The sequence below is a fragment of the Microtus pennsylvanicus genome, chromosome 10 (assembly GCF_037038515.1).
Source record: "Microtus pennsylvanicus isolate mMicPen1 chromosome 10, mMicPen1.hap1, whole genome shotgun sequence".
Lineage (NCBI taxonomy): Eukaryota > Metazoa > Chordata > Mammalia > Rodentia > Cricetidae > Microtus > Microtus pennsylvanicus.
The window spans coordinates 29564048-29577308 of record NC_134588.1 but is presented as its reverse complement, the minus strand read 5'-3'; the positions used below and the strand labels follow the sequence as shown (position 1 = coordinate 29577308).

Sequence of the window (13261 nt, the reverse complement as noted above, 5' to 3'; positions counted from 1 at the left end):
GGCTAGTTGTCCTGGCCCACAACTGGAATCCTAGTACTCAAGAGGCTGAGGCAAGAAGACAGAATTTGGACCAGCAGGGATACAGCTCAGGGCCAGCCTTGTCTATACAGTGTAGACCAAAATAAAAGATAAGTACACACATACACAAAAACAAAACAAAACAAAAAAACACAGACTGGAAACTGGAAGGGGGGCATCATTAATGCAGTGAAAATTAAACTATAACTGTTATGCATTAATTTAAATTTTATTTTATTTATTTATTTTTGAGACATGGTCTACCTATATAGCTCATGTTGCCTATCCTTCCCAAGTGCCAGGTAAACTTTATTTTTAATAGCTATTTTAAGACAGGCATGGAGGTACATGCCCAGCTCTCAGGAGGCAGAGGCAGGCATATATGCTTGAGATTGAGGCCAGTTTGGCCAATGAGTTCCCAGACAGCCACAGTTACATAGTGAGACCCTGTCTTAAAAACCAAAACCAAAATAGGAACTGGAGCATGGCTCAGCCATTAAAAGCACTTGTCACTTTTGAAGGTAAGCTAGGTTTAGCTCCCAGCATCGAGAACACAGATCACAACTGCCTGTAACTCCAGTTCCAGAAGATCTGACACCCTCTTTTGACCTCTGTGGCCACCAAAGGTCATAACACTTATACACATAAAAAATAATAAAAATAAACCTAAATAATTTTTTAAAAAAAGACATTTTACATGATTTCAAGACTTAAAGATATAAAAAGGTAGCTGGGCAATGGTGGCACATGCCTTTAATCCCAGCACTGAGGGGGGCAGAGGCAGGTAGATCTCTGTGAGTTCAAGGCCAGCCTGTTCTACAGAGTGAGTTCCAGGACAATCAGGCAGGTTATGTAGAGAAACCCTATCTCACCCCGCCCAAAGATATAAAAAGGTTTATAACGACAAGTACTCTTAGGCTCTACTCCCACAGCCAACCAATGACAAGGTAAACAGACAGCATCTCTGCAGGCAATAAATTCTATCAGTTTCTTGGCAATTCTTACAGTACTATGTAAGTATGTATGCATGCATGTGTTAAGGAAATGTTTTGTTTGGTTTAATTATCTCTTGTGTGGGTGCTTTGCCCACATGTATCTGTGTAGCATTTTCATGCCCAGTGCCCAGAAGAGGGCATCAGATTCCCTGGAAATGGAGTTACAAAGAGTTGTGAGTCACCAAGTAGGTGCTGGGACCCAAACACAGGTCCCCCTGAAGACCAGCTCATACTCTTAAACACTGGACATCTCGTCAGCCCTTTGGTTTGGTTTTGAGACACAGTCTCATTTTATAGATTAAATTTGCTTGAAACTCACATAATCCTCCTGTCTCTGCTTACTAAGTGCTAGATTACTGCTGTTAGTCACCACACCTGACTCTTCCATATTTTCACAAACAGGAAAAGTTTAAATGTTTCTTTTACAAGAGCCAAATACACTCATATTTGGAGAGTTTCTTTTGCATTGTTCTTAAATACACCTGATCTTTCATGTTCCAAGATTCAAAAGTCATGCTTCTAGATGGGTCTCTGAAAGTCTCTTGGTTAATTCTACATCAATAAAAAACGCTTCCAGGGCCAATGAGCCATGAATAAGGGCACATTTTATGGACTGTACCTTTCAGCTGAAGTAGACAGGCTGCAGGGAGCAGTTCTTGAACATTCTCCACTGTCACATGTACTGTTTCTGTGTACACAAAGTCCAACAGGATTTCCATGGTAGAAGCAGTTAACCCTTGAATGTCAACATATGGCTTCCCCTTCTCTGAAAGCTGAAAATTCATGAAGTAGAAAAGAACGATCTTTTAATTATTCAAGATACTGACATAGACCTGTGATCTCAGAGCCTTAGGGCAGAGACAGGCAGATCCCACCACTCATTTGCCAATCAAATGACAAGCACAGTTTAGTGAAGAGACCAGGTCTCAAAAGTAAGGTGGAGAGTGAGGAAGGACATCTGACAATGGCCTCAAGGGTGAGCAAGGTGGAGAGTGAGGAAGGACATCTGAAAATGGCCTCAAGGGTGAGCAAGGTGGAGAGTGAGGAAGGACATCTGACAATGGCCTCAAGGGTGAGCACACCTACCACAATCTTATGTACTTCCATTAGTAACTAAATGGCTTTATCATCTTTGATTTCTCCATCAGCCCAGAGAGTAACAAAAAAACATTCTTTACAAGACGAATCCCACATACAAAGAAAAAAAAATCATTAGTGGTACATGTTGTCTTTAATCCCAGGTAGAAGCAGCCAGATCTCTGAGTTCAAGGCCAGCCTGCTCTACAGGAGTCCTAGGACAGACAGAGAAGCCCTGTTTAAAAAATAAAAAATTTAAAAAAGCAAAAGAAAAAAGAAAAGAAGAATGAAATATGTATGAGAAGAAGTGAATTATTTTATAGTTATATATACTCTATAAATTTCTCAGCAACTTTCTCCAAGATGACAGCAAACAGGACATATAATATACAATCAACAGCTAGCAGTCTCAGCCCATGCCATGCTCAGAACTTCTGGTTAACACCCCTTACCCGCTAAATGCCATTGCTCTGGGGACAGACATTATAGACAACAGTACAGGCTAGAGATCTGTGCTGTTGTGTTATTCAAGACAGTTTTTAAATTACCCTGGGTTAGCCAGAATGACCTGACAGCTTTCTATTTCTACTAGCCTTCTGCCTGAGCAAAGGATTCGAGAACCAGGCTTTACAGTCACAAGCTGCAGAGGCAAGCCCACCTGTATGTAGCTCACGCTCTGTGTGCGACAAATGTGGCATTGTAACTGGACACATAAAAGAGTTATTATGATACTTCCTCTTCTATCTGCTTCTAGCCACTACTTCTTCATTACAGTGACGGGTACTAACTAAAGAAAATACTGGTAGGGTCTGGAGAGATGGCTCAGTGGTTAAGAGCACTGCCTGCTCTTCCAAAGGTCCTGAGTTCAATTCCCAGCAACCACATGGTGGCTCACAACCATCTGTAAAGAGGTCTGGCGCCCTCTTCTGGCCTTCAGGCATACAGACAGAATATTGTATACATAATAAATAAATATTAAAAAAAAAAAAAAAGAAAATACTGGTAGTTAGAGATACTTTCTAAAGAGTCTTATCATAGCCAGGCATGGGTGGCACACGCCTATGATCTCTGTTGAGGAGGCTGAGGCAGAAAGATGGAATATTTCAGACCAACTTGGGTATACAGTAAGATTCTGTCTCAAAAACTGATGCACACATGCCAAACCAGAGGGTTGGAGATGGCTAAAAGTGCTTACTACTCTTGCAGCACCTACATCAGGAGGCACCAGGGGACCTGACACCCTCTGGACTCTAAGGACACCTGCTTGAATATCATGCACATAAATTCATGCAGGCACACACACATACATTTTTAACTCTTTTTTTCTTTTTTACTTTTTGAGACAGGGTTTCTTTGTAGCTTTGGAGCCTGTCCTGGAACTAGCTCTTATAGACCAGGCTGGCCTCAAACTCACAGAGATCCGCCTGCCTCTGTCTCCCAAGTGCTGGGGTTAAAGGTGTGCACCACCACCGCCCGGCTCATTATTTTAACTTTTAAAAACAAACAGAAACTAAAAATTCAGTATAATGAAATATTCAAATATATATCTAGCCAGGCAGTGATGGCACACGACTTTAATCCCAGAAGATATCTCTAAGTTCAAGACCACCCTGGTCTACAAAGTGAGTTCCAGTCCAGGCTCCAAAGCTATAGAGAAACCCTATCTTGAAAAAAAACAAAAACAAAACAAAACAAAATAACAACAAAAACAAACCAAAAAAGAAAAAGACATATGTCTAAGTTTAAATACATAATAATTATTCATATATCTTAAACTTAAAAGTATTTATAAATATTTGTTCAAATATTTTTATTTTTACTTTTTAGAAACTTAAAAGAAACCACCCACTTTATTGTAATGAACTCACAAATAAAAGTATCATACAGACAGATTAGCCAAACATTTGCCCAGTCCCAAATTCTCTATCTCAATGAACTTCCAACATAGTTAGGATGGCCATTCTGAAGCTGTGGCACTTCCCTTAGGGTTTTATACTTTCATTATCAATTACAATTTTATTCACTGGGCCGGGCGGTGGTGGCGCACGCCTGTAATCCCAGCACTAGGGAGGCAGAGGCAGGCGGATCTCTGTGAGTTCGAGACCAGCCTGGTCTACAAGAGCTAGTTCCAGGACAGGCTCCAAAACCACAGAGAAACCTTGTCTCGAAAAAACCAAAAAAAAAAAAAAAATTTATTCACTTATCCACCATAAAATAGTTTAAACCAGAAAACCAATTAGCTTTATATTCTTCACAACTCACGTGCCCTGCATGTGTGGAGGCCAATGGGTTCTTTTCTTCTACATTTATGTGGGTTCTGGGGATCAAACTCAGGAGTCACATCAGGCTCCTTACAGGCCTAGCCATCTCGAATGTACACAGACAGACACACATACACACTCTCTCCTTCCATTATGTGGGTCCCAGGAATTGAAATCAGGTCCATCAGGTCTGGTGGTGGAAAGTATCTTTACCTGATGAACCATCTTGCTGGTCATGTTTTTGTTGTTGTTGGTTTTTTTAATTAATTTTGTTTTTGGAGAAGATGTCTCATAAAGCCTAGAATGACCTAAAACTCTCCACGAAGGCAAGAATGGTGTTGAACTTACAGCTTTGTGTATGATGACACTCACTAGACCAACTAAACTACATCTCCTGCACTTGTTTGTGGTTTTTATGAGACTGGGTCTCACCATGAGGCCAGCCTTGAACTCCTGATCTTGTTTTCACCCCCTCATGCTGGCATTACAGGCATGTGCTACCACACCAGGCTAAGCAAATATTGCACAGCCATTCATTATGTTCACTTCTTCTCACTTGAAATCACCCTTATATCTACATTGGTGGAAGGAATACTCATTTTCTATGATTATTGGTAATTTAAAAGAGGAAGCCAGGGGCTGGAGAGATGGCTCAGTGGTTAAGAGCATTGCCTGCTCTTCCAAAAGTTCTGAGTTCAATTCCCAGCAAACACATGGCAGCTCACAGCCATCTGTAATGAGATCTGGTGCCCTCTTCTGGTCTACAGGCATGCACGCAGGCGGAACACTGCATATATAGCATACATTCAGACAGAATATTGTATATATAATAAATAAATATTAAAAAAAGAGGAAGTTATCATGTCTGTTTTAGAGCTCATTTGTTTAACTAACACATTATACAAATTCACTGGTGCTGGGGACGCAGCCCCGCCGCTCCTAATAATACAGAATGGCGCCCAGACGTGTGGACAACTGTATCCACTGAAAGCCTGAGAAAGCTTGGGAAAGAGTAAAGCATGTTTTCTTGATAGCAGCTATTTCTTGGGTCTGCTCTGCTTGCTAGGGGCAAGCAAGTGCTCTCATCTAAGAGAGGCTTCCTGACTCAGCTTTAGCTGCAAAACCCTGCAGCTCATTAAGAGGTCCTGCCAAGAAACACTTAAAGGGTGTTGACGAAAAGCTGAACGCATGCTTTTCGGTTTTCAGCCGTAGCAGGAAAAAAGCTGCGCCATTTAAAAATGCTGGCTTTCTGGGCCATCCTGCCAGGGCAAACTCTAACTCTTTGAGGCAGGAGGTCAGCTACAGAGAGAACATTTGAGTGTTGTAGCTTTCTTGTTGGCAGGGACCTTGAAACACTGTAGACTTATGGCACTGAACGCGGCTCTGGCCGGTACCTCAGCCACAAGGTTGGAATGGCAGAAAGCTAAGGAATGGGCTGGATCCAGCCACCAAAGCCACGGCTTTAATCCTACCCATATTGCTCAGTAATTTAAAGGCTCATGTGGTCAGAAAAAGAGAGAGAGATACAGTAAAGAGAGATTCAAAAAAAATTTTTTTAAATGATTTACAGCGTGTTAAAAATATATGCAGATGGCCGGGCGGTGGTGGCGCACGCCTTTAATCCCAGCACTTGGGAGGCAGAGGCAGGCGGATCTCTGTGAGTTTGAGACCAGCCTGGTCTACAAGAGCTAGTTCCAGGACAGGCTCCAAAACCACAGAGAAACCCTGTCTCAAAAAACCAAATATATATATATATATATATATATATATATATATATATATATATATGCAGACTAAAAGTTGAAGTTCTTAAAGTAAAAAAAAAAAAAAGAAGAGAGTTGTTGTGTGTGGTAGTACACACCTTTAATCCCAACACTAGGAAGGCAGAGGGAGATTGACCTCTGTGACTTCAAGGTGTGGTAGCACATGCCTTTAATCCCAGTGCCTAGAAGGCAGGGACAAACAGGTCTCTGTGAGTTCAAGGTGTAGTAGCATACACCTTTAATCCCAATGCCTGGGAGGCAGAGACAGGCGGATCTCTGAGAGTTCAAGGACTGCCTGGTCTACAGAGTTATTCCAGGTCAAAGATACAGAGAACCTGTCTCAAAAAGCAAAAAATAAAAGTAAAAATAAACAAAATAGAGGTTAAAATAAAGCGCACAAAGATGGAAAATACACAGAGAATTTTGATACTGTATGCTATTATGCTCTCTTTGAATTGTTTGAATGCTGAGGAAGGAGCAAGAGCTGCTAAAAGATATTTGTTTATAAATGCTGCTGAAATAATCCAACATAGGGCTGGAGAGATGGCTCAGAGGCTAAGAGCACTGGCTGCTCTTCCAGAGGTCATGAGTTCAATTCCCAGCAACCACATGGTGGCTCACAACCATCTGTACTGAGATCTGGCGCCCTCCTCTGGCGTGCGGGCATACATCAAGGCAGAATGTTGTATACATAATAAATAAATAAATCTTTAAAAAAAAAAAAAGAAATAATCCAACATAGATATTTTGAAAATGCCTTGACTTTGAAATTTGGATCTAAGGACATGATGCTTTGGAAAGGAGTTTCTTATTTTGTTTTCACAGAGGATGAGACCCTGTTCATTTCTTCTATTCCGATTTGGTATGATGGACCACGCCCTCCTGAAGGGTTGGTGTGAACACCTTCAGAAAATTGCTTCGCTCAACTGCCAACTGAGATGAAACTAGCACACAGGTTATACCATGAAAGACCTAATTAACGACGCCCCCATTCAGCAGGAAGCAGTTTGGAGAGAAAAAACTGCGCCCATGTTCCCAAATATGGTTTATAAACGTTCTTTAACATTTAAAGGGGGATATGATATAGATATGAATAGTTTGTATTAGTATAGATTTTGCTTTATTGATAGAGATTTAAGGTCAATTTTGTTATATGTATATGCATATTTCTGCTATTGATTAAGATACTGTGATTGTGTAGTTCATTTAAAAATGTAATGTATAATTAGAATATAGAATAATAGATAATCATAATAGTCAAGTTTGTAGTCACGTTAGTTAAGATTTTCTAGATGTACATAGATATATTTTAGATAGGCATTCTTCATATTTTTCAAAGATTATAGGATATGGCATTTTAAATGTTTTAATAATTTAGGGCTTTTCATGACAATGAGACACGTCTGCTCCTGGCAGCACCAATCTACTTCAAGAAGAAGATGGGCATCGAAGAGGCACCTTATGGAGTTTTGATAGCCATTTGGGCAAGAAACTGCTCTTGCCTGGACTATTGCATCAACTGGACACAGAGAACCCGCAGAGAGAGGACTACTGAAGTTGCCTAAAGGTGAGATGATCTTTCGGGGTTCCTGATTCATGAAAGAGTCTGCAAGACATTCTTCAGGACACAACAGATAGTGACTGAACTGACTTTGAAATGTCCTGCTTCATGGAAATGTCTCTGGATACCATGGGCCTGTAGGCCCGAAGATGGATGCCCCAACAGTACAGAGGAACTTTGGGTGACTGTCCAGGCAGCAAAATGTCTCTGTCATTTCTAGAGTTTGAAAGTTGCTTATTTCTTGTTTGCTTAGGTAATATTATATCCTTCTGGAGTCTTTGATGAAGTTAAAGAATATATAAGTAGTTATAGTTTTCCTTAGTTATGAAAAAAGATAAAATAGATGTAAATATTGTAATTTTTACTTGATAACTGTTTTGTTATATGTAATTTTGCTATGTTAAAGTTAAAGCCTTTTTTTTTGTTTAAACAGAAAAAGGGGAAGTGATGTGGGAGTGTCATATATCAATCTGTTGATTTCATTGGTTAAGTAATAAACAAATTGCTTGGGCTCATAGCTTAGAACATAGGTGGGTGGAGTAAACAGAACAGAATGCTGGGAGGAAGAGGAAGTGAGGTAAGACGCCTCAGACAGAGACGCCATGCTCCTCTCTCCCAGGCTGATGCATGCGATGAAGCTCCGACCCAGGATGGACGTAGGCTAGAATCTTCCAGGTAAGACCGGAGCTACACAGTTTATTAGAGATGGGTTGATTGGGATATCAGAATTAGCCAGTAGGGCTAGAGCTAATGGGCCAAGCAGTGTTTAAATGAATACAGTTTGTGTGTTGTTATTTCAGGGCATAAGCTAGCAGGCGGCCGGGGAGCTGCGGACGCAGCCCCGCCACTCGTATTACTACACACTGGTTTATCAAACTAATTTTGTTTTTTTATTGCTGAGTGTTTTTGAGGTGGGCATTATTCTATAGCTCACACTGGCCTCAAATTTATGGTGATCCTTCTGCTTCCCAAGTGTTGGCATTATAAATGTGACACAATTTCTGGTTTCAAGGTTTTATTTTTTGTTTTTGTTTTTCTTCAAGACAGGGTTTCTATGTAGCTTTGAAGCCCTTCCTGGAACTATCTTTGTAGACCAGGCTGGTCTTGAATTCACATGGATCCGCCTGGCTCTACATCCAGTGCTGGAATTAAAGGTGTGCGCCATCACCGCCTGGCTTCTGGTTTCAAATCTATATTTTTATTGAAAGCTTGTTAGGAAGTTCTAACAGAGCAGGACTCCTACACTCTTGATGGTCTTCTGGTGGGATACACCTTCGACTGAACAGCCCCTTCAGAAGCCACCCAACAAAGAGTAATGAAAGAAAGGGACCCTGACCTAGCTGGCCAGACAGATCAGTCTCATCACCACCACATGCTAGTGTGCTCTATGACATAAGAGAATGACTTGCACTTACCTCACTAGTGAACATGGCACAGAAATAGTCACTGCAAGCAGCCAGCACAATCCGATGGGCAGGGAAGTCTTTCTGCTCCACCCTCAGTGTCACATCACAAAGGGTGCTGCTCTTCCTGAGGGAGTTCATTGAGTTGAGGATGGACTTGGCGTGAGTGTTTGTCATTATGTCTTTAGGGGCCATAATGCCGCCCATCAAGCACTATGAAGGAAGAACAGAGGGATCCTTGGACAATACAGCTACATGAAAGATATCTGAAGAAATGAGAAAATGAACACACGCTGAGCTTTACAAATTAAGGAACTAAAAGGGCTTCCTTCAACACAAACAGCCATGTACAGAGCATTCCTGACCCTGGCTCCACTACCACAATCTCGCTAACTTCAGCAAGGTACCTCTTCTGCCTCTGAATTCTACTAGTCTACATCTTTGGATTCAACCTAGCAAGGAGCAAAACAGTCAAAAAGTATTGATTTTGAAGATGCACAGACTTTTTATTACTTTCCCTAAATAATAACACTGTCTTATTCAGGGTTATTACTGCTGTGATAAAAATAAAACAAAAAACATAATCAGAAAGGAAATTGGGAGCTGGGTGTGGTGGCAGATGCCTTTAAATCCTTGCACTCAGGAGGGAACTCTGAATTCAAGACTAGCCTCATCTAGAGAGAGAGTTCCAGGACAGCCAGAGTTACCCAGGGAAAGCCTGGCTCAAAAAACAAACAGTGGCTGGAGAGATGAGTTGGTGGTTAAGAGCACTGGCTGTTCTTCCAGAGAACCCAGGTTCAATTCCCAGCACCAACATGGCAGCTCACAACTGTCTATAATCCCGGTTCCAGGGGATCCGACATCCACACACAAACAAATGTGCACATAAATACATAAAAATGTTTAAAAGAATAAAGAAACACAAACAAAAAATAAACAATGTGGGGAGGTAAGGGTTTATTTGGCTTACATATCCTACCTCACAGTTCCCTGAGGGAAGCAGAGGTAGGAATTCAAACCAGGTGGGAACTGATACTCCAGGAGGTAGGAGCTAATCCAGAGACCCATGGAGGGATGGCTTACTGGCTTGTTCCTGATGACTTTCTCAATTTACTTTCTTCCTTTCTTTTTTTCTTTTTGGTTTCTAGAGACAGGATTTCTCTGTGTACCCTGGTTATCCTAGAACCCGCTCTGTAGATCACGCTGGCCTTGAGGGCACAGAGATTTGCCTGACTCTGCCTCTCAAGTACCAGGATTAAAGGAGTGAACTATTTCTTTGGGTTTTTTTTTTTTTTTTTTGAGACAGGGTTTCTCTGAATAGCTTTGGTGCTTGTCTTCGAACTAGCTCTTGTAAACCAGGCTGGCCTCGACTCAGAGATCCGAGTGCCTCTGCCTCCCGAGTGCCACCTGGCTCAGCCTACTTTCTTAATAGAACACAGGACCACCAACCCAGGGGTGGCACGGTGAGCTAAGACCTCCCCCATCAATCACTAATAATTAAGAAAATGCCCTACCAGCTTGACTGCACCCTGATCTTCTACAGGCATTTTTTAAACTAAGGTTCCCTCCTCTCAGATGACCACAGCGTGTGTCACACTGACATAAAACCAGCCAGCACAAAACAACAATTTTACTGTTTTCAGTATGGTAAATAATCCAGAACTGCCTTGATGTAGGATGTGCACAGAGTCTATGCAAATGCTATGCATGTGCTTCCTCATGACTTCAGAGCCAGGTGTGGTGCTATATATATCCCCTGTCATCCAAGCACTCGGAAGACAGAGGGAGATCACTGCAAGCTGGAGGCCTAGTCTACACAATGAGTTCCTAGCCAGACAGGGCTCCATGTCAACAAGCCAAAACAAAGACCAGCACACTCAGATTTTGGTATCTGGGGATTCCTGGAACCAATTCCCTATGGGTATCAGAGAATAACCAGAATTGCAGTGTTCACTTGTATGCATCCGTTGAATAGTTATGTATTTGAAAGGCAACAAGAAGAATATTTTCCTGAGTGGACAGACTTTAGTCACACTATTTTCCTCCTCAGAACACTTTCTGGGGAATGCGATGGAAGTGGTTATGAGAACAAACTTTTACTTGGGATGCAAAACTTCCTGAAATGGACCAAGAAAAGAAAGAAACTCTTCTTCCAAAGTTCACATTCAGAATTTCTGAAAAGAAAAATTGAGGTTTGAAGTTCTCACCTTTTGTTTAGTTACATCAAAAGCACTCTCGACCCTCCCTCCAACAACTCCGCAACAATGTATTTTACAAAATAGGGGATGATTCTAGAAAGTAAATGGTTTTTACTCTTAAAACCGTTCCTTAAGTCGACATAGTTCCAATTGTGAGCTGCAAGAAACTCTGGGGATTTGCTGACTTCTCAGAAGTATCTGAAGATTATGAAATTTTCCTGGTGTCTTGCTACAGGACTCAGCTTGTGGCTGGGAGCTTAAGGTTGGTGTCAAAAGTGACAGTAACCTCAGGATAGCAACCTCTCTCCCAGCACAGGAACGGGCATTCTAGAACTGCTAATATCTGAAAAGAGGGGTTCCATTCTGAACGGGGGAGGGGCACCACATTCTAGAATTCTAAAACTTAAAGAAAAAAAAAATGGAGTTCTCCCCCTGCTAATGCCAAGCTTGCCTTCATCAAGTATTAGAGCGACCTAGGTAGGCAAGTGGTTAGATACTCGGTAATCACGGAAAATTCCATCTGTATCTTGGTGGCTGTGTCTCCTGGTTAGGTAGGGACTTAACGCGTGCCAGAACCAAGGAAATCAAACTGCACTAAGCCTTCCCATGGTCAGCATACACCTCTGTGGTGGAGCATCCGTGAAACTCTATTTGGGATATTCCCAGTGTATCAGAAACCAAGTCAGCAGAGTACTTAACAAATCGCCAACATGCACGTTAAAGAAGGATCTGCATCCTCATTACAATGTGTTGCGGTTTGATTTTTTTCAAGATCACTTGGCGGGGGGGGGGGAGTTGGGGGGCGGGGGAGGTGCCCTACAAGGGGAAATGAGGTCCATTATAATTTGGGAGGGAAGGAATGTCATCTCACATCCATGCACGGATATACCAAGCACCTCATTAGTCCTCTAAAAAAACTTCTTTAAAACGGACAACGCAGACCCCAATGCGTTGCTCGCACCTATCTTCCGAGAAAGCCCACTCTAAGCTCGGGAGTGTGTAGCTCTGCTTTGTTAAATAAACTTCTCCTTAACTGTTTCTCGGCGGAATTCTTTCCTTCCAGGTGAAACCTTCTCCCGGGGCAGACAGGGGCTGCTCCAGAGAAGCTGAGACCGCAAGCGCTAACCCCGCGGCGCCGCACCGCGTCTCCGCCGAACTCGGGGGGCACCCGGGCTGGGGAAAGGCCGCGCCCCAGGCCGAGGGCAGAAGGGGAAGGCAAGGTGTCATGGCCGCACCCACTCACCTGGGCTCTGTGGCCGCCCGAGCCGATGGGCTGGACACGGGGCTCACAGGCGGCTGAGCAGCCGGAGCGCCACCGCCGCCGCCCGGACCAGCCGCTGCGGAGCAGCCTCTGTGGTACTCCAGGCTCCGGGCTCGGCAGCCGCGCGACGTGATGACGTCTCACCGCGGGCGGGGCGGCCCTCTCCCAGGTTACGTCACGGTAGGGAGGCTGAGTCGAGAGGCCCCGCTCACCTGAGGGGGTTAAAAAACGGAGAAGAAATAATGGAAGGGTGGACGGAGTGGGTAGGGCCGCGCGGGAGCGTGGGCCGGATGCGAAGGTTCCGAGGGTGGCCGTCCCCACGCGGTACGGCAGGCGGTTGCGTAGGCTGCGGCCCCCTCACACTCAGCAGTCCCACGCAACTTCCAGATTCTCCAGGTCAATTGAGAATAATCAGGCTGCCTGTCGCCGTGGAGATGACCACACGCCTCTGGGTCCTAAATGCGCCTGTCACCGTGAGGTGGTTACTTCTTCACTCCTAGTCAAGGGGAAGGAACTTGTGGATTGACTAAACTACCAGAAATTGGACACAGTGAGGGAAATTGCAAAGGACACCCAAGTCATCTCTACTGCCCTGACTGGCCACCATGTCCTTCATTAGTGCTGAATTTTTAGGAATTTTTCTTTTCTTGCCTTGTGGCTGAGAAGGGAAAGATATTTCTTGGTTTATCTTATATGAATGACCAATTGGATTATCCTGCCTTTC

At 43.1% G+C, this 13261-nt stretch overlaps 1 protein-coding gene across 1 annotated transcript in view; it reads right to left on the bottom strand.

The window, feature by feature from the left end:
- The window catches only part of Klhl12 (kelch like family member 12), a 39055-nt gene extending 26109 nt beyond the window's left edge, over positions 1 to 12946 (bottom strand). Inside the window, exons 1-3 of the mRNA XM_075988034.1 lie at positions 12520 to 12946; positions 9091 to 9291; positions 1633 to 1786 (exon numbers count right to left, since the gene is read on the bottom strand). Of these exons, the coding sequence (XP_075844149.1) occupies positions 1633 to 1786; positions 9091 to 9285 (349 nt within the window). The 5' untranslated portion in view covers positions 9286 to 9291; positions 12520 to 12946. The remainder of the gene's footprint in view (positions 1 to 1632; positions 1787 to 9090; positions 9292 to 12519) is intronic.
- Between the last annotated feature and the right edge of the window lie 315 nt (positions 12947 to 13261).